The sequence below is a fragment of the Wickerhamiella sorbophila genome (genome assembly GCF_002251995.1).
Source record: "Wickerhamiella sorbophila strain DS02 chromosome Unknown contig3, whole genome shotgun sequence".
Taxonomy (NCBI): Eukaryota; Fungi; Ascomycota; class Dipodascomycetes; order Dipodascales; family Trichomonascaceae; genus Wickerhamiella; species Wickerhamiella sorbophila.
This window is the reverse complement of record NW_020194004.1, coordinates 1385774-1411668: the sequence shown is the minus strand read 5'-3', so window position 1 is coordinate 1411668 and position 25895 is coordinate 1385774. Positions and strand designations below refer to the sequence as shown.

General features: G+C 47.3%; 14 protein-coding genes across 14 annotated transcripts; 9 read left to right on the top strand and 5 right to left on the bottom strand.

The window, feature by feature from the left end:
* Window positions 1-16: 16 nt before the first annotated feature.
* On the bottom strand, window positions 17-2467 carry B9G98_02669 (Leucine--tRNA ligase, mitochondrial; the record flags this gene model as incomplete). The annotated part of the gene is made up of 1 exon (XM_024809226.1): window positions 17-2467. The coding sequence occupies one exon, from the start codon at window positions 2465-2467 to the stop codon at window positions 17-19; it is 2451 nt and encodes an 816-aa protein (XP_024664994.1).
* Window positions 2468-2645: 178 nt separating this feature from the next.
* B9G98_02668 (Endosomal/prevacuolar sodium/hydrogen exchanger) lies at window positions 2646-4268 on the top strand (the record flags this gene model as incomplete). The annotated part of the gene is made up of 1 exon (XM_024809225.1): window positions 2646-4268. The coding sequence occupies one exon, from the start codon at window positions 2646-2648 to the stop codon at window positions 4266-4268; it is 1623 nt and encodes a 540-aa protein (XP_024664993.1).
* A 128-nt stretch (window positions 4269-4396) lies between these two features.
* On the top strand, window positions 4397-7546 carry B9G98_02667 (Structural maintenance of chromosomes protein 6; the record flags this gene model as incomplete). Its single annotated transcript, XM_024809224.1, has 1 exon — window positions 4397-7546. The coding sequence occupies one exon, from the start codon at window positions 4397-4399 to the stop codon at window positions 7544-7546; it is 3150 nt and encodes a 1049-aa protein (XP_024664992.1).
* A 10-nt stretch (window positions 7547-7556) lies between these two features.
* On the bottom strand, window positions 7557-9233 carry B9G98_02666 (Kinesin-3; the record flags this gene model as incomplete). Its single annotated transcript, XM_024809223.1, has 1 exon — window positions 7557-9233. One exon carries the CDS (start codon window positions 9231-9233, stop codon window positions 7557-7559), a length of 1677 nt encoding a protein of 558 aa, XP_024664991.1.
* Window positions 9234-9279: 46 nt separating this feature from the next.
* On the bottom strand, window positions 9280-13065 carry B9G98_02665 (Intracellular protein transport protein USO1; the record flags this gene model as incomplete). Its single annotated transcript, XM_024809222.1, has 1 exon — window positions 9280-13065. One exon carries the CDS (start codon window positions 13063-13065, stop codon window positions 9280-9282), a length of 3786 nt encoding a protein of 1261 aa, XP_024664990.1.
* Window positions 13066-13868: 803 nt separating this feature from the next.
* B9G98_02664 (S-adenosylmethionine decarboxylase proenzyme) lies at window positions 13869-15053 on the top strand (the record flags this gene model as incomplete). The annotated part of the gene is made up of 1 exon (XM_024809221.1): window positions 13869-15053. One exon carries the CDS (start codon window positions 13869-13871, stop codon window positions 15051-15053), a length of 1185 nt encoding a protein of 394 aa, XP_024664989.1.
* A 241-nt stretch (window positions 15054-15294) lies between these two features.
* B9G98_02663 (hypothetical protein) lies at window positions 15295-19182 on the top strand (the record flags this gene model as incomplete). The annotated part of the gene is made up of 1 exon (XM_024809220.1): window positions 15295-19182. The coding sequence occupies one exon, from the start codon at window positions 15295-15297 to the stop codon at window positions 19180-19182; it is 3888 nt and encodes a 1295-aa protein (XP_024664988.1).
* A 140-nt stretch (window positions 19183-19322) lies between these two features.
* Window positions 19323-19937, top strand: B9G98_02662 (putative Ras-related protein Rab7; the record flags this gene model as incomplete). Its single annotated transcript, XM_024809219.1, has 1 exon — window positions 19323-19937. The coding sequence occupies one exon, from the start codon at window positions 19323-19325 to the stop codon at window positions 19935-19937; it is 615 nt and encodes a 204-aa protein (XP_024664987.1).
* An 86-nt stretch (window positions 19938-20023) lies between these two features.
* On the top strand, window positions 20024-21470 carry B9G98_02660 (ER membrane protein complex subunit 3; the record flags this gene model as incomplete). Its single annotated transcript, XM_024809217.1, has 1 exon — window positions 20024-21470. One exon carries the CDS (start codon window positions 20024-20026, stop codon window positions 20819-20821), a length of 798 nt encoding a protein of 265 aa, XP_024664986.1. The 3' UTR covers window positions 20822-21470.
* B9G98_02661 (Proteasome assembly chaperone 2) lies at window positions 20835-21449 on the bottom strand (the record flags this gene model as incomplete). Its single annotated transcript, XM_024809218.1, has 1 exon — window positions 20835-21449. The coding sequence occupies one exon, from the start codon at window positions 21447-21449 to the stop codon at window positions 20835-20837; it is 615 nt and encodes a 204-aa protein (XP_024664985.1).
* A 20-nt stretch (window positions 21471-21490) lies between the features above and the next one.
* On the top strand, window positions 21491-22525 carry B9G98_02659 (GPN-loop GTPase 1; the record flags this gene model as incomplete). The annotated part of the gene is made up of 1 exon (XM_024809216.1): window positions 21491-22525. One exon carries the CDS (start codon window positions 21491-21493, stop codon window positions 22523-22525), a length of 1035 nt encoding a protein of 344 aa, XP_024664984.1.
* A 9-nt stretch (window positions 22526-22534) lies between these two features.
* On the bottom strand, window positions 22535-24058 carry B9G98_02658 (hypothetical protein; the record flags this gene model as incomplete). Its single annotated transcript, XM_024809215.1, has 1 exon — window positions 22535-24058. One exon carries the CDS (start codon window positions 24056-24058, stop codon window positions 22535-22537), a length of 1524 nt encoding a protein of 507 aa, XP_024664983.1.
* Window positions 24059-24222: 164 nt separating this feature from the next.
* On the top strand, window positions 24223-25446 carry B9G98_02657 (hypothetical protein; the record flags this gene model as incomplete). The annotated part of the gene is made up of 1 exon (XM_024809214.1): window positions 24223-25446. One exon carries the CDS (start codon window positions 24223-24225, stop codon window positions 25444-25446), a length of 1224 nt encoding a protein of 407 aa, XP_024664982.1.
* A 97-nt stretch (window positions 25447-25543) lies between these two features.
* B9G98_02656 (Uncharacterized protein YAE1) lies at window positions 25544-25891 on the top strand (the record flags this gene model as incomplete). Its single annotated transcript, XM_024809213.1, has 1 exon — window positions 25544-25891. One exon carries the CDS (start codon window positions 25544-25546, stop codon window positions 25889-25891), a length of 348 nt encoding a protein of 115 aa, XP_024664981.1.
* Between the last annotated feature and the right edge of the window lie 4 nt (window positions 25892-25895).

The following is a 25895-nucleotide window of genomic DNA, read 5'->3' as shown; positions in this document are numbered from 1 at the left end:
CTATGTACAGAACTAATTAATTTGTCAAAATATTCACAAGAGACTTTGCAGGGACAAAAACAACCCGCTTAATTCCTCTCTCCAAAAGCGGCTTTGTTTTGGGTTCTTTGGAAAGTTCCTCAAGAACCTGTTCCTGGACATCACTTTCCGAAGCAAAGCTCATAATTCTTTTACCGTTGATCATCACATTGTAGTTGAATGCCGATCCTGAAGAGATGGGTTCAAGCAGGGGCCATTCCTCGGCGAAAACAGAAGACCACGGCTGCTTTTTGATTTCCAAGAGTTTTTCCCAAGCTTCCTCAGCATTCGCAGGGCATACCGGTGCGATGACCTTGACCAGTGTTTCAGTAGCTGGCCAAGCAAGCTCACTACCTTTGAGGGTACCGACAGCTCTAGTGAGTTTCATGAAATCAGAGATAACAGTGTTCAAAGCTAGAGTGTCCTCTAGCGATTTCGTGATGTTGGAAACCAGTGCACAACATTCGTTCCAAGCCTGAACCTGCGCACTAGTAGGAGCTGAACCACATTCCGAAGCTGAGCTAACCAGCGCTTGAAGTTTGGAAAGCCAGCGTGTGACGCCAACAATATTGTCTTCATGCCACTCCAAGACATCGTTGACTGGTGCTTGGAATAAGACATGGGCTCTAACTGCATCAGCACCATACTTGGAAATGACCTCAGAGGGGTCAACACCGTTGTATTTAGACTTGGACATTTTCTCAAAAGTTATTCCAGCAGGTTTTCCAGTGGCCTTGACAGTGTTGTTAGGACCCAGTTCATCAGGCATTAGGAAGCGACCGTTATCGGTATTGATGAATGTCTTGCCATGAACCATCCCCTGTGTAACAAGGCGTTTGAAGGGCTCAGAATTGGGGATGTTTTCGATAAGTCCTCTGTCAACCAAAAACTTTGTCCAAAATCTAGAATAAAGTAGATGCAGGATAGCATGCTCAACTCCTCCGAGATACATATCCACTGGCATCAATTCCGAAGCCCGGTCTTTGCTGAACGGGAGGTCTTTATTGTCAGGATCGGTGAAACGCAAGAAATACCAACTAGAGTCAACAAACGTGTCCATAGTGTCGGGATCTCGGGTAGCCTCACCACCACAGGACGGACAAGTTGTTTCCATAAATTCTTTGCATTGAGAAAGAGGACCTGAGTGATTCTCAGGAAGAAGCACCGGCAAATCTTTCTCGGGTACAGGTACAGTTCCGCAAGAAGAGCAGTTGATTATAGGGATAGGGGCGCCCCAATAACGTTGACGAGAGATTAACCAATCTCTTAGTCTATATCTCGTTTTCTCCTTTGCCCCAAGCTTGTTCATTATTGCTTTGGCACCGTCAGCGATTGACAGGCCAGCAAACCCAGAGGCTTCATTCAAAGTGCCATACTTTTCGGTATATGGGAGCGATTTAGCCTCCTGGATCACGTTAATGGGAGCGGTGGTGCCATGTAATTCCCAGAAATCAGAATCTCGCTGATCATGGGCAGGAACGCCCATAACTGCCCCGGTTCCGTAGTCTCCCAATACGTACGGCGAGCAAAAAAGAGGCATCTCTGCGCCCGTCAAAGGATTTTTGATAACTTGGGACAATCTGAACCCATCCTTCGAGCCCGTTTCATGGGGTTTGGAGATGAAAGCTTTGAGGCCAGCGTTGGTTTCGGCCTCTGCCAGAACTATGGGATGATTGATGGCCAATGCAACATACATTGCACCAGCCAAAGTATCAGCACGTGTCGTGAAAACCGTGATATTGTCCGCCAAAGTCAGTTCAGCACCAGAAGACTTACCGATCCAATTCTTCTGCATTGTTTTGACTTTGGAAGGCCACTGATCCAACGTACTTAAATCGCGATCCAAAGCATCTCCATACTCGGTGATTTTCAAATACCACTGCTCAAGTTCTCTGGTCTCGACCAAGGCGCCAGACCGCCACGATCTCCCTTGTGCGTCGACCTGCTCGTTTGCCAGCACCGTTTCGTCGACCGGATCCCAATTTACAAGACCGGGAGCCCGATAAGCCAGACCTGCCTTGTAAAACTCCAAAAACAACCGCTGTGTGTGCTTGTAATAATCAGGATGGCAGGTGATTAGCTCCTTGGACCAATCAAAATCACAGAGCATCTGGTCAAACTGGCTGTGCATGGCTTTGATGTTCGCATAGGTCCAATCAGAAGCCTTGACGTTGCGCTGCTGAGCAGCATTCTCAGCAGGCAGTCCGAAAGCGTCCCACCCCATTGGTGAAAGCACATCGTAGCCGTTCATTTTACGGAACCGAGACAATGTGTCCGAGATTGAGTAAACACGAAGGTGGCCGACATGCATCTGGCCCGACGGATACGGAAACATACAGAGCTGATACCATTTACCACGCGTCGGTGTTTTTGCCTGCTTGGACGAACTTTGCCATTTCGCAAACCATTTTGCGTCGAGGTGACTCAAAGTCGATCTCGAAGCCCTCATGGAGATGAATAATCGCAAGTTGTAATTTATCGATACAAACCACTATTTAAACCGTGTAGAATAAATAAATTAAAATTTATGCACTGGCCAGCTGGTCAAGCCCCCAGCTCATCCTCAAATCTGCTGAGCTCTGTGCTGACTCTACTTCACCCAACCCATAGCCACCACATCAAAAGCAATGGGGTTGTTAGGTTTGTTGAGACGCGATTCAACGGATGCTGATGGCAATCTGCCAGAGGACAGCGTGGATGCTGGTACGCAGGAGATTTTTTTATCTTGGGCTCTATTTATTGTCATTCTCTTACTGATTGCGTCTTTGTGGACGTCGTACTACTTGCAGCAGAAACGAATAAAGGGTATCCACGAGTCGATTGTATCAATTTTTGCGGGAATACTCGTCGGATTTATTGTGCGAGTATCTCCGGGGCACTTTATCCAAGAGCAGTTATCGTTCAGCTATTCGTACTTCTTCAACATCTTGCTTCCCCCGATTATCCTCAATTCCGGCTATGAGTTGAATCAGGCGAATTTTTTCCGCAACATATTCAGTATTCTCATGTTTGCGTTTGCAGGAACGTTTATCGCAACCGTTATTCTTGGCGTTCTTGTGTACATTTGGACCGCTCTGGGTCTCGAGGGTGTCGAGCTCTCATTTGTTGATGCCGTAGCAATGGGTGCGACTTTGAGTGCCACTGACCCCGTTACGATCTTGAGCATTTTTAATACATACCAGGTGGATCCAAAGCTTTACACGATTATTTTCGGAGAGAGCTTATTGAACGATGCTGTGTGCATTGTCATTTTTGAGACCTGCACGAAATTCAGAGATCAGAGTATGACATTCACTTCAGTTTTCGCCGGTATTGGGATTTTCTTTATGACGTTTACTATTTCTTTGTTGATCGGTGTCTTAGCAGGTATTCTCACTGCCTTGGTTCTCAAGCACACTCATGTCCGACGCTACCCCCAGATCGAGTCCTGTTTGGTACTTTTGTTTTCATATGGCACGTATTTCTTCTCCAATGGCTGCCATATGTCTGGTATTGTGTCTCTACTATTTTGTGGTATCACCTTGAAACACTACGCATATTACAACATGTCTCGACGAACTCAGTTGGCCGTCAAGTACTCTTTCCAGTTGCTGGCCCAACTATCGGAAAACTTTATCTTTATTTATCTTGGTCTCACCCTCATGACCCAAGACGATCTGGTTTTCCGCCCGTTGCTGATCATCGTTACCGCGGCCGGCATTTGCCTGTCCCGCTACTGCGCAGTATTCCCATTGTCTCGATTGGTGAACCAGGTCACACGTTTCAGAGCTCGCATGTCTGGAAATCCGCAGCAACTCCAGCTCGACGAAGATGAAATCCCCCCTTCTTACCAGTTTATGCTCTTCTGGGCCGGTCTCCGAGGTGCCGTAGGCGTCGCTCTGGCTGCCGGTATCGAAGGACCACACGCAAACGTTGTCAGAGCGACTGTATTGGTAGTGGTCATGTTGACTGTGTTGGTCTTTGGTGGCACGACAGCCCAAATGCTAGAGATCCTCGGTATTAGGACCGGTGTTGCACAAGAACAAGACAGCGACGACGAATTCGACCTCGAGCTACCAAGATCACAGCTGCAGCGGCAGAGACCGGCTGCCTCATCCTCTCAAACATACGTCGATGACGAAAATGAGGATGACGACGCTGAAAACCCCGTAGCGTCGGTAGCTGCTTCCGTGACTGAGGCAGGATCTAGATGGTTCAGCGAGCTAGATGCAAAAGTGTTCAAGCCTGTCCTTTTAGATGATCCTCGCTAAAATAATTGCTTTATAGACTCTCCGTCCCATATTTTATTATTTCCATTTACACATCCCTCGAACGCGTTTTGCATGCTTATTTTACCTCCCAACTCACAAAACGCGAAGTCCAGCGCTGTGCCACTGAGATGTCGGAAGCGACAGGAGGTGAGGGACACGGCTCAGCGTGGCTGGAGAGCATAAAACTCGAAAACTTTATGAGCCACCGCATTTTTGAAATGATGTTCAATCGCTACATCACTGTCGTCACCGGCTTGAATGGCAGCGGGAAAAGCGCGATTCTGGCTGCGCTCATGGTTGTTTTTGGCAGCCGTTCAAAAGATACAGGAAGAGGAGTGAATGTGGCCAATCTGATCAAGGAAGGTGAGTCTGTCGCTTACATTACGGCTACAATTCGTCTCCCGGCAGGACCTGCTAATGGGCTCTACGCTCAGCGCTACGGTGATCGCGTCACAATTATCCGGAGAATAACGAAAAGTGCTCGCACAACGCAGTTCAAAGATTCTGAAGGGCACAGTGTTTCTATAAAGGAGCCCTCCAAGGAGCTTGACGCAATTGCAAGATATTGCGGATTCTTTCCATCGAACCCTCTGGTTGTCCTCACCCAAGAAGCTGCCAAACAGTTCCTCACTACATCTTCCACAAAAGACAAGTACAAAAGGGTTCAGGATGCATTGAGAATTGCAGGAACTCAAAAGGCTATCGAGTCTATTTCTGAGCGAATTCACCATCAACAAGAAAAACAGCTAGAGAATCAGAACATCATCAAGCACCTAGAAGCTGGCGTTGTTAAACTGCAGCAGGATCTATCTTCAGCCGAATCAATTGGCTCGGAAATCAAAGAGCTTCAACAGATAGTGGCGTGGCGAAAAGTTAAAAATGCAGCCGACGCTTTGAATACAGCCAAACGCGAGCTAGTGGATTTAGGAAGTGGACCTGCAAGTACAACTGAAAGCATCAGCGATTCTTATGAGAAGGCGCTGGTTATCAGCAGCAATTCGATCAATGAATGCACCGAGAGAATCGAGTCTCTTCGCAGCCGAATAAGCGAGCATAGTGCGCGAGAACAGCACGAGTCTGCCCAGATGTCGGCAAAGCAGGAGGAACTTGATTCATCGCTACCAGAGCTAAACAGTGCTATGTCGACGCTGAATCAATGGAAAGCAGAGCTCAAAGAGCTCACTGTTGAAGCAAGTGTTGAGCACCGCAACGCCGAGATCGCATCTATATCTTCCAAACTAGAAGAGTTGGAAGCTCGTAAAACTCGCGAAGAGTCACAGATACGTGAACTTGAAGATTCACTGCCTGATATGGAGGCTGCTCAAGATGGACTTTTAGCTGAGTTTCAGCAGGCCAAAGACGCAAAAGACTCTTCTGACAAACTGTTGCAAGAAGCAGAGTCAGAACTCAAACAATTAAGAAGAGAAAATGAAACACGAAGAGCTTCGGAGAACAACTCAATAATCGGAGAGATTATTCGTAACGAACCCGCATGGCGAGCTGCAAATTCCAAGCGGCGTCCGGTAGGTCCCTTGGGTGAGTATGTTCAGGTCACTGATCCAAAATGGGAACCTGTACTAGCGAGTTTGCTGTCCAAAACTAATGGGGCCTATTGGGTTACAACTAGTGAAGACGCGATAAAGCTTCAGCGCCACATCAAACAGAAAAATCTTCGAGCAACGGTTCACACTCGTAAACCAGAAGTTTTCGATATCGAAGCAGGCTCCCTGAAACCTGAAAAGGGACGTTTCACACGTGCCCTTGATCTCCTGAAGTTTGAAAACGAGCAAGTCAAATGCTTATACTCCGACCTGGATGCCATTGAGCAAATAGCCTTATGCGACTCTATCGATGAAGGTATTAGTTTGATGAGGGCAGGTAATCGCCCCAAAAATCTCCGTACGGTTATTTGTACTGAGCTCAGAAATGGAAATCGTGTTTCGCGGAAGATTTCCATTCAAAACCAAAGAGAGCTGTCTGAGCCGTTTTTTTTGCAAAATAGAGCCAGCAGTATGAGGTCCAATCTTTCTGGACAAGTCGCTCAAGCCGAAGAAGATTATAGACACTTGGCAGAGGAAAACAAGCAATATGCGCGGGAATTGAAGGATTTGCATAACCAGGTTCGAAGTTCGCAAGCCGACATTGACGAGATCAAAAGAGATCGGATTCCGCAACTCCATGCTGACCTCAATACAATAAACCAAACTGTGGGAGAACTTCGGGATCGCTTGGAGACTCTTGAGAATACCCAGCCCATGGAGGAGTTCCGAATCGATGACCTCAGAGCTCGCATTGAGCAGCAGGAAAGACAAATCGCAGCAGGCAATAAATGGCAAGAAAGTCTGCAAGTCGAGCTGCGAGCTCTATGGGAAAAGGCAGCTGTCTCAAAGAGAAAACACAAGGACGCAGAAGCATCTTTACATTCCGCGAGAAGTGAGTTATCCAACTTGCATCTGGAACGGGATCGCATTCTCCAGAAGCAAGATTCAGAGCTTCGACGCAACGCAACAGAGGTTCAAATTTACCAAACTAGGCATGAGGAGCTGTCAAATAATGTTCATGAGCTGGACAGCCAGTTGGCAAAGTGTCAAGAGTCTGCATCCCTAAAAGGTGGACAGTTGTCTATGGCAGATGAAAACCTGAACCACTCCATTCCAGAACTAGAAGCGATGGTGCAGGAACTTGTTAAGCGAAAGGAGAGGATGGAAAGGCGTGAAGTGGATGTCAATGAACTTCACGCAAAATATACAAATATGAAAAGGACGCTCGACGATGCCCGCAATGTTCAAGCCGAGATTTCAGAAGAACTCAGCATTTTAAGGACTGCTTTACAAAATCGCACCGAAAACCTTGAAAACGAGTGGCGATATTTGAAAAAGCAAAGTTCAAAAACGTTCTCAAAACTCATGAAGAAAATGAATTTTCAAGGCTCATTAGATTATGATGATGAAAAGGGAACTCTCAGTACTTCAGTGTACCCAGCCTCTAATCGCGTTCAGCGAACTGGAACGCTTTCGGGTGGTGAGAGATCTTTCACCCAACTAGCACTTATTGTTTCTATTTGGAGATCTATGCCTGTCAACTTAGTTGCTATGGACGAGTACGACGTTTATATGGACCGTCAAACTCGTCGTCGAGCTCTTGTTCTGATGCTAGACTGTCTCCGCGAACAGAACCAGCAATGTGTCTTAATCACACCTCTTGAGCTTGACGTCGCAACCTTGGATGAGCTCGGAGACAAAATCAGCATATTCAGACTTGAGAATCCTCGAGCCTAATTTATATATATTAATTCAAGACAGTAGAATTCGCGCGGGCAGCAAACCTCAATGAGCTCAAAGTTTCGTTGACGTGGCTCTTTTCAGGTGCTACATTAACCAGCATCAAAACTTTGGAGCTGTCAGTCAAGCATGGCGCCAAAAGCTCGGTGAGTTTGCTTGCCCGGAAGGGGATATGACTCCCGGGGCTGTGAAGCGCCTGTATAACTGTCCCTAATGTACTCAAGCTCGAGTTGATGGCTTTTGTCTCCTGCAGACGGGATGGGTCATCTGAAAACACTCTTTCTGAACCAGCTAGATCAATGAAACGTAGCACACAGCTAGTGTTGACACCAGTTTTTTTGTTGAGGGTACTGACGCCTATCGAAAAAATAAAGTGCGATCGTGACGAAGATGCATTGGCCTTTGTGGATATTGTCTTACGCCTTGTTTGAGCATAAGAAAGAGCATGAAAAACATCGTTGCTATTTCTAAACTCCAAAGTGGCACCCAGCCGAGAATTTGAACTCGTTCCCAAGCCAGAGAAGAGATCATTCACGTGATCCAAATACACTTCAACACAGTTGCCGGTGATGCTGAATTCTGTATCATCCATAGAATCCAACTCTTCAAAAATGAACTGGACGGCTCGTTTTGTTATTCCGTCATCAGATATCATTGTATGAGACTTTCCAGCACTAGTTTGACCATAAGCGAATATACAAACATTGTGACCCTTGAGGGCACCTTCTATAAGAGGTTCAATTTCATAGAAAATCTCCCCGTTTGTATGCTGGGGACCAAACACTTTATCAAGAGTAAAGTGTTCATCTTTGGTTTCGATGCCTTTATATGTTTTCAATGGCTTGGACACCCTGACTTCAGTGTCAGATCCTTGTACTAGAGTCACAGCGTTGTGCTCGTCGGGTTCAAAAGAGCATCGGATCCTACAAAACACTCTGATGCTTTTTCGCCTCGTCATAATTTCATACCTCAGTTGCCTATTTCGTTCACGTTGCTGCTTTATCAATGTTGCGAAAGTTGCTTCTCGTTCGCGGGCAGAGATTACACGAGGTCGATATTCTAGAGGTGAGCATTCTTGATCGCCTTCACCTATGAGTTTCGCGTTAAGAGCTTTAATCTCTTGACTAGTGGTTTCAAGAAGGTTCGCTTGGGATGACAATAACTGCTCCAGAGAACTAAGTTGGTGCTCATGTTGGGATACGCATGACCTCGAAATATCAATTGCATCTTGTAACGTTTCGATCTGTTTACTTTTTTCGCGGTTCTCCATCTCGCATTGTTCTAAGTACGTTCTTCGATCATTAAAACTTTGCTTCTTTTCAGATGATAATGAAGTGAGATCCAGCAGTTCGTTCTGCAGCTTTTTCTTCTGCTCCAGTTTCTCATTTTCAAAGCAATTCATCTTGAATCTCAGCTGTGAGGCTTCCTCTTTGAGAAAATTGAGTCGAGATTCTGTGGCACCAGCTTCAGAGATCTCTTTCTGTAGAGAATTCACCCTATTCAAAACAATCCGAGCAAACGTCCAGTCATTTCGGAGTTCCAGAAATCGTAGTAACTGGGCGCAAGTAGTTTGATCCTCATCATTAGATCTTTCGTGCTCGTCTAAATATCTGTGCAACTCTTTAATCATTAATTTCGGTTTGGTGCTAAGAATATGGGGCGGTTCATAGACTGTATTTCTCATTTTTCGCGCGGGTCCGGGACAACAACACGATGATCGAAAAATCACACTATAACAAAGACTCGCTCGATTCGACTTCAGGCCTGATTTCAGACTCAGTAGGTGGCACATCTTGACCAAGACTGCCAAGAAGTTTCTCATATTCAGCAATCTTGATTTCGGCGTTTTCGAGAAGCAGCAGTACAGCATCCAGATCTTCTTTAGCTTCGCGACAAACGTGGTCAAAGCGCAATTGCAGTTCGCTGAACTTGGTTTCAAGAGCTATCATCTCGGCAGGAGCATTGTTTTCACTCCTTGGTTCTTGGAGATTAGAGAGCTCCAGCTGAGCAGACTCTGCCTCCAATCGGAATTTTTCTGCTCTAGTTTGAGATTCGAGCAACGCATTCCGAATATCTGAAATATCATTCTCATCTAAAACTTCAACTTGAGAGTTTTCAAGTTCAGCCTGGGCACGATGAAGTTCTTTGCGGACTTCATCAAGCTCACTCTTGGTTTGTTCCAACGTGGCTTGTAACGCAGAGCTGTTAGTCTCTTTCAGATTTGAACTTTCACCTTTCGCACCCATTAGTGATTTAGAAAGCTCTTCATATTTTGCTGTCATGTCTGACAGTTTCAAATTGCTCTCCTCAAGTTGTGAGGTGAGTTTTTCAACCTGAGGTGTAAGATCATCATTACTGCCGGACAGTTTCGTCTTGTCGTTGAGCTCAGCTTTTAGTGCTAAAACTCTAGCCTGCAGTTCTGCCGTTGTCGTGGACATATCGGCAGGCGCTTCACTTTGATGCTGACTTTGGGACTCGTACTGTTTGAGTTTCTCTTGAGCTTGATACAGCTGACTGGCAAAATCGTCTCGAGATTTTGTTGCTTCTTCAAGTTCCTCCTCTAAAGAAGACTCTGTATCGAGTTCTGCTTTAGCAAGGACTAGCTGTGCTTCAAGAGACGTAATCTTCTCTTCCAACAGCGCATGAACGGGGTCTGACTCCGGAGTCTGACCACTTTGAGATCCTTTGGCGCTCTCAAGCTTGGCCCTCATGAGTTTATTTTCCTTTTCTAAGCTGGCAATACGAGTACGCATGGACTCGTCTTGTACCTTCAACGCTGTTTCCAACTCATTCACACGCTCTTGAAGATCCGTCTCACGTTGCTCACCAGCTTGTAGAATTTCGGCAGTCTCTCTCAACTTGTTGATTACCTTCTCGTTCGTACTTTGAAGATTGAAATTGTTCTTTTTTTCGATGGTTAAGGCATTAGTGGTCTCGTTTAACTTCTTTGTAGCTACCTCGAGCTGGGAAGTTTGGTTGGCAAGCTGGTCACGCAGCTTCTTCACATCTCCAGCACCTTCTTTGTTTAACAAAAAAAGCTCACGTGTTACCTTGTTAATTCCATCTTCAGCTTTTTCTTTTGCAGTAGTAAGTTGGGCAATCTGTTGAGAAGTTTTGGCATGCTTTGCTTCAATTTCTGCAAGTTTCTGGCGGGTAGAGCTAAGCGCTTCAAGCTTCTCCTTATGCTCTGCAGAAAGTTTCTCGTGGTCGGACTTCAAAGAGGACAGCTCGGCTTGAAAAGCACCTTGAGTACTTTGAAGACTCTCAAAGTCCCCACTAATAGTAGAGTGTGACTCTTCCAGAGTTTTGAGAGCTTCAGATGTCCGCTCAAGTTCAGCTTTGAGCTGAGTTTCACTAGCGACGAGCGCTTCTTCTTTTTGCGAACGCTCATACTCTTGTTCTTTGAACTCTTTCTCTTTGGCAATTAGTTGAAGTTTGAGCTCTTCATACATTTCAAGTGATATACGTGAAGAAGGCTCCACAGTGGGGTCTCTATCAATGGCTCTTTGAATACGATTGATATTGTCACGAACAAGAGTGATAAATAATGACTCAAAATAAACCTTGGGCAAGCCATTGGGACCTTTGGCGGCGCTAAAAATCAAGCTCGGATCGAAGTCCTTGAACTCAGGGTTCTCCCGGAACCGCTGGAACGAAAGAGTATATTGGTCACGGCCAAGGGTGTTGGTGAGCAGATGGTAGAAATCGACTCGAGTTATCGGCGATGTCGAGGAGCAGAAATCATATGCAATACCCAATAGGATTGTAGCGAGTGATCCCACTAAAACATGGCCGCTACCACCATTGTTAGTTGTAACATAGGTAACAAGTTGTTGAACAACAGAACGCTCGGCAACAAAATCATTAACTGCTTGTATATCGTCGAAAAGCCATGTACAAAGCAGCATGAGATATGCTAGACTAATCGTAGGATCTTCATGGTCGAGACTAGTGAGAAGCTGGCCTGAAACTGCCTGAATGATCGGGAGCTCATCTTGTCCTAGCTCGGCATCTCCAATGGTGATTTGACGAATATAGTCCTTTAGGTCGTTGGAAACAGAAAAGATACGCATTAAAATTACGCTTGCAAACCACACTTTGAAAGGGTTTAGTGCCCAATCCTCATTGTACTCAGCCAAGGTAGTGAAAATGTTCGCCCTTGAAGAGTCTTCTTCAGCTTTCTTCAAGCCGGCAACTTGCTCATCAACAAAACGACGAGCCGCGTCCTCGTTACCCTCAAATGCTGCAGTTAAGCAGAACTGAGAAGCTGCTCTTAGTGTGAAAAGGTAATGTGAAGGCAAGAGCAGTGCCCAATTAAGAAGCGCTTGGGAAACTGGAACTATGTTGGGCGTCATTTGGACATTCAAAGACAAGCTCAAATCATAATATGGTACATCAATGCCAAGGAGCTCTTCTTGACGGGCTTGGTTCTCATATACCAGAGAAGAAGCGGTTAAAAGAGAGGCAGTGCGAATCGGCAGACTTGTTGCGGGTCCAAATGCGAGCTTGAGCACAGTCAAAAGCACCCCAGCCTGCGCGAAAGAGTCTTGGTGCATTCGGGTTGCTTCACCTCCTGGAACAACAAACAAACGGGCCAATTGGAGAGCTAATGTCATATTGCTGGTAGCTTGTTCACCCCAGTTTGCCTCATCTCCGGTATCTATCATAGATGCATACTTGACGATACCCTGCGTAGCACTGAACAGTTTCTGGTTCGAAACATTATATTGCAGGAGGTTTGAAAACAAGGATAAACAGTTCTCAACTGTGACACCGCCGAAACAAATATCACCTTCGTCATCGATGATTGTAAACAGCTTGTCGAACGCACCTTCAAAAGCCACAAGTTTCTGAAACTCAAGATGGTTATCTGTCAAATGCAACAGCAACAGCACAGCTTCATCGCGAACCATTTCATATTTCGACTCCATAGCAGCGACAAGTGTAGAAATTCCCTGAGGTACCGAAAACAGGCTTTGTTTGATCGTGTCTGGACGACTTGCAACCATAGCTGAGAGCAATTGCATCGCATAGAGCGAGGTAAACATATCTTTAGATTGAGCAAAGTCCAGGAGTGCTACAACGTTCCCATTATCGTGGGTGAATTCATCCGTGAGCCAGAGAGAAATATCATCTACGGGTCCCGTGAACACTTCATTTTGGGCCTTCCTCGACGAAATAAGCGGAGACACGTAGCGCTTATTCTTTTGCCTTGCTCGGCGCGACAGCTCCAACAGATCACTGTCGATGCTTGAGGCCTTGATAAACAGAATGATCAGGGTTTCCAAACATGCTCGAATTGTTTCTGGGTCGTTTTTATCCTGCTTCAGAGAATTGATCAACCCTTTGATCCCGTTTGAAGCGACAAGTTCACGTTTGTCGTGCGCAAAGCCCTTCAAACTGAGAATGGCAGCTCTTCGATCCTCTAGCATTGTGGAATGTGCCAAACGATCGCACAGTGTGATGATGGTGGCCTCTGCGGCCTGCATCTTTGGCTGTGGTAGGAGGCCCAGCATAGTCGCGTTAGAGGCTAACTAATCGCGTCCGGAGAACTGGTTGAAATAAGCGGCGGGATTGAGCTTGTCTGAGATGCTGAAGTCACGCAGAGTCGAAAAATAGCGTATATACCTATTCAATCTAAAGAGCAGCAGTATGGCCAGAAAAAAGTCCAAAGGGTGGTTGAAGGGGTGTTACTCCAACTCATACCTCTAAAGCCCATGACAAATAATTTTTCACCGTTGATTTCGACCGCGCTCTTGCGGGTACCGTTGGACGTTTTGTTTAACGACTGCCTTGCGGACCAGAAGGGGCCCGCGTATGCTGTTTCTGGGCTGGCGAATCACAAATAGACGTCCAATTTTAATCACCAGGAAGACTTGATTGTGTCTTTCTGGCTTCAGTGCGGACTACAAGCCGAATGACGGACGCAAAAAGATGAGCTAGTGTAATCTATAGATAACATCCCGAAAATATAATTGAAACCACCAACGCACGTTGGTAATTTCCAATGAAGATCGAACCAAGCCAAGATGATCCGGGCAATGTGACTCTTCTCCACCTTCCTGAGATGTACCCTAACCTCCATACGCAACAGTTGGGCCTTTTGGGCGCACAACAAGCTATCTTTGTTCAATTTTTTCACCCACGTTTGCCTGAAAAGTAATTAGGCAGATTGCCAGCGTATGAGCCCTGAACATCTCAGAAGATTCACCACACGCCCGACCAAACCCAGATAACACCCGCTTCAACCCCGTTTCTACGTGGCCGCAAATTTGCTCCTTTTGTTTCACTGATTTTACAAGTTTTCATTTGATATTGAATGGAAAAGCCCGTCAAGTACATCAATCACGAGGTTGCTGATACCTTAGACTCGACGAATGCCTTCGAAGGCCCCGAAAAGCTCTTGGAGATCTGGTTCGCTCCGAAAGAACCCCATGTCTCCGCCATGGCTCAGCCTCGGCAGGGTTTGCTTGCAGTCCCGCGCCAGGTCTGGGAAACCATGCTCAACCTTGTCCAGTGCAAGGTATTGAGTATGCTTTCCTACGAGGGTCTCGACTCCTACGTCTTGTCTGAATCCAGCTTCTTTGTGTATCCTCATGTTTTGATTCTCAAAACGTGCGGAACAACCACTCTCCTCGATGGGTTGCCCCGTATGTTAGAGATTGTTGCCGACTATACCCGGACAATTGATCCCAGCCCTCTAAGGATCTTTTATAGTCGACGCAGTTTCATGTTTCCTGACCGCCAATTGCACCCGCACCGTTCGTGGGAAGACGAGACAGCGGTGCTCAAGCAGTATTTCCCCGATGGACAAGCCATGGAGTTCGGAGCCGGAAAGGACAAATGGTACATGTTCTCTTGTGTACAGTCCCAGGTTGGCAAAACCTGCGACAATTTCAACGACTTTTCGCTCGAGATCATGATGACCGATCTGGACCCGGCCGCAGCCAACCTTTTTTCGTTCGACGCTGTCCGGTCCTTGAACTCGCCTCCCGGCACTCCAACTTCTGCCAATCCGATGGAAAGCAGTATGTTGTCGATTGACTCCATGGCGTCCTCTGTTGGTTGTGAACCCGACGACGATGATCCGGGACATCACCAAGGAAACATCTTGACCAAGGCGACTGAGATTGATGAAATCTATCCCACGGTTACTAACCAGGCGATAGACTCGTTTGCCTTTGCGCCTTGCGGCTATTCGTGCAACGGTGTCATTGACGCCGAGCGCTACTTTAGTATCCACGTCACGCCCGAGACGGGGTTCTCGTACGCTAGCTTTGAGACGAACGTTCCGCCTCAACGCTTTGGTATGACCCACCTGGACGTAATCCAAAAAGTCTTGAGTATTTTCCGCCCGGCGAACTTTACTCTCGTGTTATTTGAAGAAGGCAAGCCGAAACTTGGCTTACCTGCCGGGCTTTCTGACAAGTATTCCCCTACCTGTGAAGTTAGCCAGTCTGTTGGTAACTACAAAATGTGGTACCAGACTTATCGCCTTACTTAGGCTCTTTTCCGTAGGTATATAAGAATAGTAAACGCCCCTTTGGAACTTGTCCCCCTTATCGCAGGCCAAACCGAAACTGGGTTGTCCTAATCTATTATAATCTTATCTCGTCTACTTCGGTAATCGTTTGGTCCTGAGAACTTATTTTTAGCTTTACATTTTGCCTGGCTGTTGGTCCCACCTCCCCTGCACCCCTGCCCGCTCATCCTTAAAAACCGTTGGTCCTTGCAGCTGACATCATATGGCTTCGTTCCACAACCCGTTTGCTTCGATAGGGGACTACCGAGACAAGTCTGGAGGCCTTGCAGATCCTGACGAGGTATCGTACTCGTATCTGAGTGGGATACCAGACGTAAGAACCCTCTTAGACCCTCGAGTCACCATCATCTTCAAGAACTTGCTCAAGAAGGATGCAGTCACACGTGATAGAGCCCTGAACGAGTTTATCGATTTCACGTATTCGGGCCAGGAAATAGATGATGAAACGCACCTTGCCTTCATTCAAATCTATTCAAAGTTTTCGATCGACGTTCTCCCGAGCGTCCGCCAAAAGGCTCACGTTGCGCTCAAGTCCCTCTACTCGGTCCTCGGCAAGCGATCTACAAAGCATCTACAGTCGTCAGTCGGGCCATGGCTTGCTGGAACACATGATCCCGACCCTACTGTTAGTGCTGCTGCCGAAGAAGCCTGGACCAAAGTGTTTCCAGGTAAACGAGATCTTGTGATCAATAAAATGCGTCAACCGTTGATAGATTTTGTGGACAATGTGTTGACGGGTATAACGCCGACGACCATAAGTGATATGAGGTACATCTCAACCGAAGATGCTGATCAGAAGTACTATCGTGTGGTCAAAACTGCTGTTGACATTATTGCCTCTGAGTTGCATTTTGAATATGATACCGAGGTTCCACACTTTTTGCTAGACGACTCGATTTGGAAATTCTTGACTAGCAAAAACCAGTACCTAGTCAAGTCAGTTCTAACGCTGGCTACACCGATTTCGGCTTCGTTCACTCCTGAACAGCTAGCCGCGTTCTGGAAGAACTTGCTCAAAGCTCTTCGTTCCACGCCTCCGCAGGTAGCAGTGGACGTTTTGAAATCATTTGTTGAAATCACCCGAAAGTATCCTGACGTGTGGTTCAAGGGGGAGGTTGTGCCTTCTCTTGCGCAATTTATTGTCAATTCGAGCACTAGTTCTCGATCGATTTGGCCTCAACTGTTCAACATCTTTTTGAAGGAGATTCCTGAAAGCATTGGTTTCCAACAGGAATCGACGGCGTCGCTGATCCTCAAGTCAATAAGAAAAGTGCTGCCCGATGTTGTGGGAGATGCAGAGGCTTCAGCGTGGGGCTGCTATCTTGCATTATGCTCCAAACCTGGGGTGTTTAAATACATTGAGCAGGCAATTGATGCAACTGCAAAGCGATGCCTGAAACCTGTGCTGCCTACGTTGTCTGCTTCATTAGCAGCTCGGTTGAAAGATCTTGCCAAGGTAGATGGAATTGAGCCCGTGGTTGCGAGAAATTTGGACGGCAACGCCGGGTTTGCAAGAGTGATTGCTGCCAGTGGTGTGTTTGATGCTCAACTTCAAAATGCCATTGAAAGCCTACCTCCAAAGACAGTTGGCCAAATTGTCGCGATGAAGCCTGATCTCAAGATCGATCTCAGTGAGTGGGAGCCTAGTCCTGAACTATTGGAAGTTGCTCTGCATTCATCCACCATCGACACAGACGCTGTAATTGATTGCTTGATCCCAGATTTTGCTTCGCTGGTCATGGAAAAAGCTCGAAAGCTTTCTTGTGTCAACCGTAATCTCTCCAGCTATGTCGATGAGACTTCTCCATCTTCTCTTCGTGCTGCTATTTTGGCCCATGGCAGACTTATTTATGATGAGTGCGCAATTGAATACGTCAATGTGCTTTGTGAGTTGGCGTTAATTCATGATGATGCTCTATTTGAACTCGGCAGAGCGGTGTCTGCAGACGAAGAGTTTTGCGTCCCTATACTACGGGAGAGACACGACTTTTTGGCTTTTATCAGCAAGTCCGAAAATCGTTCTGCTGTGCGAATCCGTGAAAAGCTTGTATCACAGGACACTGTTGAAACTTTATTGGCTGAGCTAGAGGGGCCGGTCTCGCCTGAGGAACTGGATATGCTCATTGAGCGTGCTGTTAAATTGGCAGGCGATACTGATTCTGCTAAAGCAATACTATATTGCAACGAAGAGTGGCTCAGTGATGCGGCTTTATCTATTGAGAGGCAAAGTCAATGGGTTTACGAAATTGATTGCTGGCATTTGACCCGGTTTGAACAGCCCACGGAATGGTGGCCAGTTGTCAGCCGAGCTTTCTTTATGTTCCATGTTTACAAACAAGTGAAAGACAAACTGTTTGGTGTTGATCGTTTGAAGGTCATGACCGAGTGCATTTTGGTCGCATCAGCCTGTGTTGGTCACGTATTCATCGATCGAGAATCTGCGCAGACAGATTTGTGCAAGTCGTATTTGGCTGAATTTGAGACGTTTGCGATAGATGACCCATTGTTCGAATCAGCGTTGTGGGAGATGACTGAAGGATTTGGTCCAAGGACTTTCCATGCTGTACAAACATGCAGCCATTTTATGAGTGAGGAAAGGTTAGTGCAGCTTTCTCAGTCGAGTAGGGATAGTTTCGCCATCAAGTCGCTACGGGCTGCCCTAATTGCTCAGAACAGCGCCATCGAGCCGGTTCCCTGGTACACGCGGTACCAAAACGACCTGGTCGATGATCTCAACCTGTTTACTATTGCAATGGCTGATGTTGCTATTATTGGTGAAAAACTGCAGGACAAGTTGCTGGAAAAGATAATGAGCGCGACTGGATCAGAACTTGTGGAGTTTCTCAAATTGTTGCACCAACTAGAGTATTACCCTTCAAATGAGCTTGTAAAGTACGCTTTGAACGGGGGCCTAGAATCCCAATTTGCGATCCTTCAAATGATTGACCCAGGGGAGTACTCCGCTGAGATTGCTGAGGCTGCTTGCCGGCTTCTGCCAGACTCTTCACAATTTGACAGGCAAGTCCATGGACTCTACCTAAAACATGCCAAAGGTGCTCTTGCCGAACATGTACAGGTAAAAATTGGCTCTCTCTATAGTCTCATTGAGGTGCAGGGTGACACATTGCCATGGGTGGCTTATGGGTATCTGCACCAAAACCTGGTTCATTTCTATCACGACCAGCTTTTGGGATCCGATCTAGAGAACACCAATATTTCTTCGCACCTACAAGCGATGCTGAGAGATCCTAAACAGGAGCATAATCATGTTGTTTGGCTTCTGTTCATGGCGTATGTTACAGAGTACGTGGAGGTTACCAATACAGTCGATCGTAAGGTTCGTCCCGCCATATCGGTGTTTGCTGAATATGAGAAGGTTTATCAGCAAATTTTGAAATTTATCAGTCTTCAACTTGAGAATGTCACTCGTATTGAGCTTGCTGAGATCAAAGCCGAGGAGTTGCCTTCAGAAAGTGGACTATCACTGGCCGTGCACTTGCTGTATACCATGAGCATGTCTCTAGGATCGGTAGTGCGAAGCTGGTATCGGGACGTACGTGATCGCCGCCTACTGAAGAATATTGAGGATACTCTGCAAGTTGCTGTCGTGCCTGCAGTTTTGCGCACCGTCGCCCACACCGCCCGTACCATGCGGGAGCACGGACAGCTCGAAGGAACGTCTGTCTCTGAGCAATTGCGGGAGTTCCGGGCTCTGGTGGAACTTGACGATCATTCGGTTGAGATTGTGGTACATCTGCCGAACCTGTATCCCGCCAAGTCCGCGTCGGTCGAAATCAAAAATTTGGTGGGCGTGCCCGAGGCTAAGCGGCGGGCGTGGGTGCTTGAGGCCGAATTTACTGTTCAAAATGGTGCCATCATTAGTGCTATGAGGGGACTGATCTTAAAACTAAGCAACTTCTTGGAAGGAATCGAGCCATGTGCCATTTGCTACCAGGTTGTACTCAATGGCAAGCAGCTTCCAAACAAGAGTTGCTCCACATGCCACAACACATACCACACAGACTGTCTCTTCAAGTGGTTCAACAGTAACAAATCAAGACTGTGCCCGATGTGTCGGTCGTCATTCTAGTATTCGTTTATAGCTTAAAACGACACTATGCATTAACACCTACTTAGAATGGACATGCACCCCCAACCTCCCGCCGGCAGGAAATGAGAGGCGAGCAGGCTTAATCATCCAGAGATTAGCTTAACCCACACACACCAGCCATGGCACGGAAATCCATGCTTAAAGTGATTATTCTCGGCGACTCTGGAGTTGGCAAGACTTCATTGATGCAGCAGTATGTGAATAAAAAGTTCTCGACACAGTACAAGGCGACGATTGGTGCTGACTTTCTCACCAAGGAGCTGACGCTTGACGACCGGCGAGTAGTTATGCAAATCTGGGACACGGCAGGCCAGGAACGGTTTCAATCGCTCGGTGTTGCGTTCTACCGTGGCGCAGACTGCTGTGTTCTTATGTTTGACGTGAATAATGCAAAGTCCTTCGAAGCACTCGATACCTGGCGTGACGAATTTCTTATCCAGGCCAACCCGACCGACCTAGAAAATTTCCCGTTTGTGGTTATTGGAAACAAAATTGATGTCGACGAAACACGTAGAGCCGTCAGTACGCAGAAGGCCCAGCGGTGGTGTGCGCAGAAGGGCAACCTTCCCTACTTTGAGACCTCTGCCAAGGAGGCAACCGGCGTCAACCAAGCGTTCGACGTCATTGGCCGCAATGCATTACAACAGGATGATGTCGAGGGCTTTGACCAGGAGTACCCGGACGGTGTGGACTTCAGCCAATACGAACAAGAGCGTTCCGATTGCGCCTGTTAGAATGGGGTAGGGCTTCCAATTTCGTAGAATCATCATGGACTCACAATATATATGGTTAAATTTAATGTAAACGTTTTCGTGCTCCAATGGCATCTAGCAGAGCCCGCGACCTCCAAACTCTGCTTGCTGACAACCAAATGGCCGTTCCGGATTTGTTCTTGGACCCAGACCTCCGCACGTGGGTTCTGGCCCCGATTCTGGTGGTCATGATTCTTGTGGGTCTCACAAGACACTATATCACTGTCTCGTCCCGCCCGTCACCTCCGCTGCTCAAAGGAAAAGACAAGCGGCAACAAGCATACTTGAGGTACTCCAGCCTGTTACTCAAGCACTCGTTCAACCTGAGCGAGTACCAGTTCAACTCCACTGTTCAAGCACTTGTGCCAAAATTCCGCGGCGGCGAGTATCTTGCAAACCCAGATTCCAAGCCCGCTAGTGGAATGCCCGATCTTTCAGATCCGTCAAGCCTCGAGGGGGTGACCAAAATGGCCCGCACTCAAATTGTGAATATCGTCCCTCAAGCTATTTTGATGAGTTGGGTGTCCTCCTTCTTTGGAGGGCTTGTTGTCTTGAAGCTTCCTTTCCCCTTGACTTGGCGCTTCAAAGAGATGCTGCAATCTGGCATTCAAACCGCCGACCTCGATGTGAGATGGGTTAGCTCTATTTCATGGTACATTCTACTGCTCATGGGTCTTTCCAGTGTTTATGCTCTTTTGTTGGGCGGCAATAACTCTGCATCCCAGCAGCAACAGCAGCAGCAGCAGCTCTTCGGTGCTCCTGGTGTTGACTTTAAAAAGCTGTTTAGCGCTGAGGCCGACTCGATGGAATTGGCAACCCACAAATCAGTTCTCCGTGGCGTTCAATCCCGTGTTCTGGAACCATGATCCATTATATATCTCATGTATACAGACCCTGCTCTACACCAGTGGGTATATCTTTTCCGTAAACTCTTGTCCAACTTATAGGCTGCTGGAAAGGTTTCGAGGGAAGACCCAATCTCTGGGCCAAGATAGTGGCCAACTCCTTTGCATTGGCAATATTGTCGCCCTCGTAGGTGAATAGAACAATTGCATCCGCATCCAACGCCTTCACTGCCTCAACCGCATATCCAGACTCGGGTAATCTGTCAGGAATTGTGTCCTTGGTGTATTCTGCAACCCGTAGCTGGCCCAAATCCTCTAATTTCATACCGGCATTAGCTGACCCGGCAACTAGGACTTTACCCTTGAGCTGGGACTTGATTCCGTGAATGAATTTGCTCTTCTGACCGGGTAAAGGAGGCGATCTTATTTGAATAAGCTTAATGTCGTTCAATTGAAATAGTTGGCATGCGGTGGTCAACCCTTGTTCCACTGGAAGCGTCAGCCCATCAAGGGGTCCAGCAAATGGGTAGAGGTGCTCATCGTCCAAGGATTGGACGAGCTTGAACCCATAAGTATAAATTAAAAGATCCAGAGCTAACTGTGGAACGTTTCCCGTCGAAACTGTCGGCAGCACTACCCGGGTGGCCATTATGAAATCAGATAAAGAAGTGGAAACTTCTAAATCTTCACATGGCCCCCACGATTTTATGTGTTGGTATGGCCGGCTCAGGCAAGACCACGTTTCTTCAGCGCCTGAACTCGGACTTGCATGCTGCCAAGAAGCCCCCGTATGTTATAAATTTGGACCCCGCCGTCCACGATGTGCCTTACGGTGCCAACATCGACATTCGAGACACCATCAACTATCATAAAGTTATGGATGACTATGGATTAGGGCCGAACGGGGCCATCACTACATCGTTAAACCTGTTTGCTACCAAGATCGATCAGGTTCTCAACATTGTTGAGAAGCGCAGTGACCAGTACAGCAATATTCTAGTGGATACTCCTGGTCAGATCGAGGTGTTCATGTGGAGCGCCTCTGGGCAAATTATTACAGATGCTTTTGCTTCTGCAGGCCCTACTATGATTGCATACATTATTGACACGCCTCGCTGCACATCGCCTGCCACTTTCATGTCCAATATGCTCTATGCCTGCTCTATTCTCTACAAGACCAAACTGCCGATGATCATTGTGTTCAACAAAGGGGACGTTATCGAACCCACTTTTGCAATCGAATGGATGAATGATTTCGAAGCTTTTCAAAAGACATTATATGCCGATCACGAAGATTCCAGCTACATGACGTCTTTGATGAACTCCCTGGCGCTTATGCTCGACGAGTTTTACAATACCCTTGACGTTTGCAGCGTCAGTGCAGTTGCTGGCACCGGCTTTGACGAGTTTTTCAAAGTCGTCGACAAGAAGGTTGAGGAGTTCAATGTGGATTATAAGGCGGAGCGTGAGCGAGTCAAGAAGGTCAAAGAAGAGCGAGAAGCGAAGCGCAAGGCGGACGATCTGGAGCGGTTGCTCAAAGATGTTGGTGTTGAACAGAAGGACCCGATGGACGTTCTTTCGGATCTTGAGGATGACGAGGAAGAGCTCCAAGAGCCCGATGATGAAGACAATTTGCAGAACCGTTACCAGCAGGCACTCAAGGACAGCCAGGGCGAACGGGCAGCAATTGAGAAGATCTTAAAAAACCAGGACCTTGAACAATAATAATTTTTATTATAGCAAAGATAAAACTTTAGATAGAATTCGTCGCTCGTCTAAATCAATAATCGCTTTGGCAAACTCGGCGTTGGCCCACGAAAACCATGGCCTGGTGAAACTGTTTGTGTCGACATTGATGCTTTCGTGAATGAGGCCAAGGCCTCTAGTTGATTCCAGAACTGCCTTCAGGTGTTGGGCAATCTCCTCTTCATCGTTGGACGTTCGAATAGCCAGAATTCGGCTCATTGGCCAAGCATTACGAAGCCCAACATGGGGTCCCCCGATTCCTTCAAAGTAGGGCCCGGTAATAAAGTAGGGATTTGCAGGCGACAAAACCATTCTTCTCGTGTTCTGGTACAGAGGGTCGTCGATCCCTACAAATCCCAGAATTGGCAGCGAAAGAAGAGATGGGACGTTGGCATCGTCCATGAAAAGTGAGCTGCCATAACCGTCAACCTCATACGCAAAAACGTCGCCATAGTCTGGGTGGTTAACAACTCCGTGTCTATAAATTGCTTCCCGGATCTCGCTTGCCATAGTAGCAGCTCGCTCTGCTAATTCTGACGGTGCGTACTTGGACAGCCGTTCCAGCTCAACAACAAATTGGGCGTTCGCTGGCACGAGAAACTGATAAACGCACGTATCGTCAGAGGGCCTGAAAAAGGACCTCACCATTCCTGTTTTCTTTACGGGATTTCCTTGGCCATTGTTTGGCAATGTCTCTGTTCCGATGTCCGTTTTCCTTTTGAACATGTAGGGTGGACGGGCTACCCTTCCAAATTCATCATAAGTACCACCTCTAAGGTCCTGTATTCTGTCTAGAACAAACTGTGCAGTCTCAAGCCATTGGCCTGTCATAAACGACTTATCTTGAGTAGCATCATAGTAGTCGTTCGGCAGTCCAAAGAACGAAGCCAGCGAGTCAAGCTCATACTTGCATTCGAAAACAAAAGACGGATCATAGTTCGGGAACACATTGTCGTTCTGTCCATTGTTTCTAATTGGTAGCCGAGCTTCAACTGGCGGCTGAAATGCATTGCAATGCGGGAACCGTCGTACATACCGCACATGCAGCGCAATAGCTCCCAGCAGCAATTGGCGGAGGGATTTGTCCTGAGATGCCCAGGGCGTGTATGGGCTCAATTGACGATGCGAATCACGAATCCATTCAGCATTAATGTCGCCAGTGACAACAAATGTTATAGGAGAAGATCCGGAATCGTGGAATCGAATGGTAGTGTCGAGGGTATTCGGGAAGGTGTTTTCAAACAACCGAGCAAGATCCGGAATGTTTCGTAACTTGGCTTTCATCTGCTCAACCTCATGATCAATAACTCGGCTGCGGAATGTTCTACACTCGGGTGGAGGTCTTTGCATGGGCAACGACAGCGGACCATGCGACAGGGGTGGGTTGCGCTCTTGGCAAAAGCGCTCGTAGTCAAAATCTCCCACCACAGACATCTTGTATTCAGACACTGGTGCAAAATAGTTGGATATCACAGCAATAATGCAGCTAATGCCAGGTAACCCTATAACCATTCAAAACGGCCCGAATTGGGAAGCTGCTTATGTTTGTGAGCCCAGCTCCTTAAGCGTGTGGCATCCCAACAGAAGTAAGCACACTGCGTTGTGACCTCGCTTAAGTGTTTTGAGCGAGATTTCGCAGTATTATACGAGAAACGAGCAGCTACTCGGCTTCCAACATGAATTCGAAAGACTCATTGATAGTCCAATTGAGTCCGGAAGTCCGAGCGCAATTAAATGACAGTCCGCGGAGTGTACTGGACGCGGTCCTCAAACGTGAAGCGTTGCTCCAGGATCAAATCCAGCACTTTATATCTTTGCGGGTGCAAGAGCTCCGCAATTTTTCACAGCACCTGTTGGAAGAACACGTGAATGAGCTTCGCCGTGCCCAGCAAGACCGCAAAGACGCCCTGGCTGCACGAAGCCGCCCACCACTCAAATCGATCGTCAAGCGTCGAGCTTCGTCTAGCAGCAAACGGGTGTCGTTCTCTACAGTGCCGCCCAAGGTCGAGTATTATCCATCTGGCGATGAGCAAAGCGAGCAGGACTCACAAGCTCTTGAATCCAGCGATGAAGACGTCCTCAGTCCTCCTCAGCTTACCTCAACCCAGCCCGCCCGCAGCGGCCTAGCATCAGCAGTAGTGGTGTACGAGCCTTCGCCCGATAAGCCCAAGATGCGTGCCGGTCAAGATTTTGAGGTTCATGTTCGGCAGATTTCAGATCAGACGCTGCCCTCTAAGCCCAAGAGAAGTGGGGGCTACGACTTTTCTAAAATCTCCAGTTCCCAGACCGAATCGGACACAGAAAGAGATCCTCCTCAGGTTTGGTCTGACGACGCTGAGGATGAGACCTCCGTTCATAATGAGGATACTCATGACTGTACAATTGACAAGCCCGCCTTACCAGTATTCCCGCACCGCCATTCGCACCACCATAAACCTTGGCGTGCCCAGCGGCAGCGACCATCTGCCCTGCTTTCTTTTGATGATGCCATTGATGACCACTCGTTCTCCGAACTAGATTCCGAAAGTGACGAAACCAGCGGAGATATAACTCCGCACCGGCCAACTTCACCGTCACCTCCGCCCCAAGATTCCGCTTCCAATCCTCCAGCAAGCTTAACCGTGGGTAGTGCTCCGATAGACATTCACACGCCACTCACCAAGGCCCTAGACGGCGATGGAGGGCCTAATAACTTTAAAGTTCCCTACCAACATGTTCTTCCACCAGCTGCAGAGGAGTTGGAAGTCTCAACCCCACCTAAAGACCCCCTCTCAGATCCATACCTGCCCCCCATGGAACTCGATCCCGCCAATCTCAGCTTCAGCCAACGAATGGAATGGGAAGACCGTTTCAAGACTTCTATTAGACCCTTGAACAATAGTTTTACCGGTAAAATCTAGTTTCGTTAATGTTTATAATTTATGTATATTGAGATGCCACTATTAATCATGTGCCCAAACCTCAGCTTGCTTAGTCTCGCCAAAAGAGAAATAAACCATGGACGTCTGGGGCGACGAGGAGCCCGGCCAACTGGCTAAAATTAAACGCGATCACACTAACGCGGGATATCTAGACGGAATCACGCGGTCAAAAGAACAGTCTTTGCAAGGCGGGTTCGATGAAGGGTACCCAGAGGGCGCTGCTATGGGCCTTGAGGTTGGTCGAATTATTGGCTACTTCCAAGGCCAGGGACTCCGAGATATCGAGAAAAAGGCATTTGATGAATTGAGTGAGGCCAGTCTGTTTAATTCCCAGTATTACAACGCAGATGCAACCCCCAATTTTCAAGGAACGCATCCATTGATCAAAAAATGGCAAGATAGAGTACAATCGTTTAATGTATAGAATA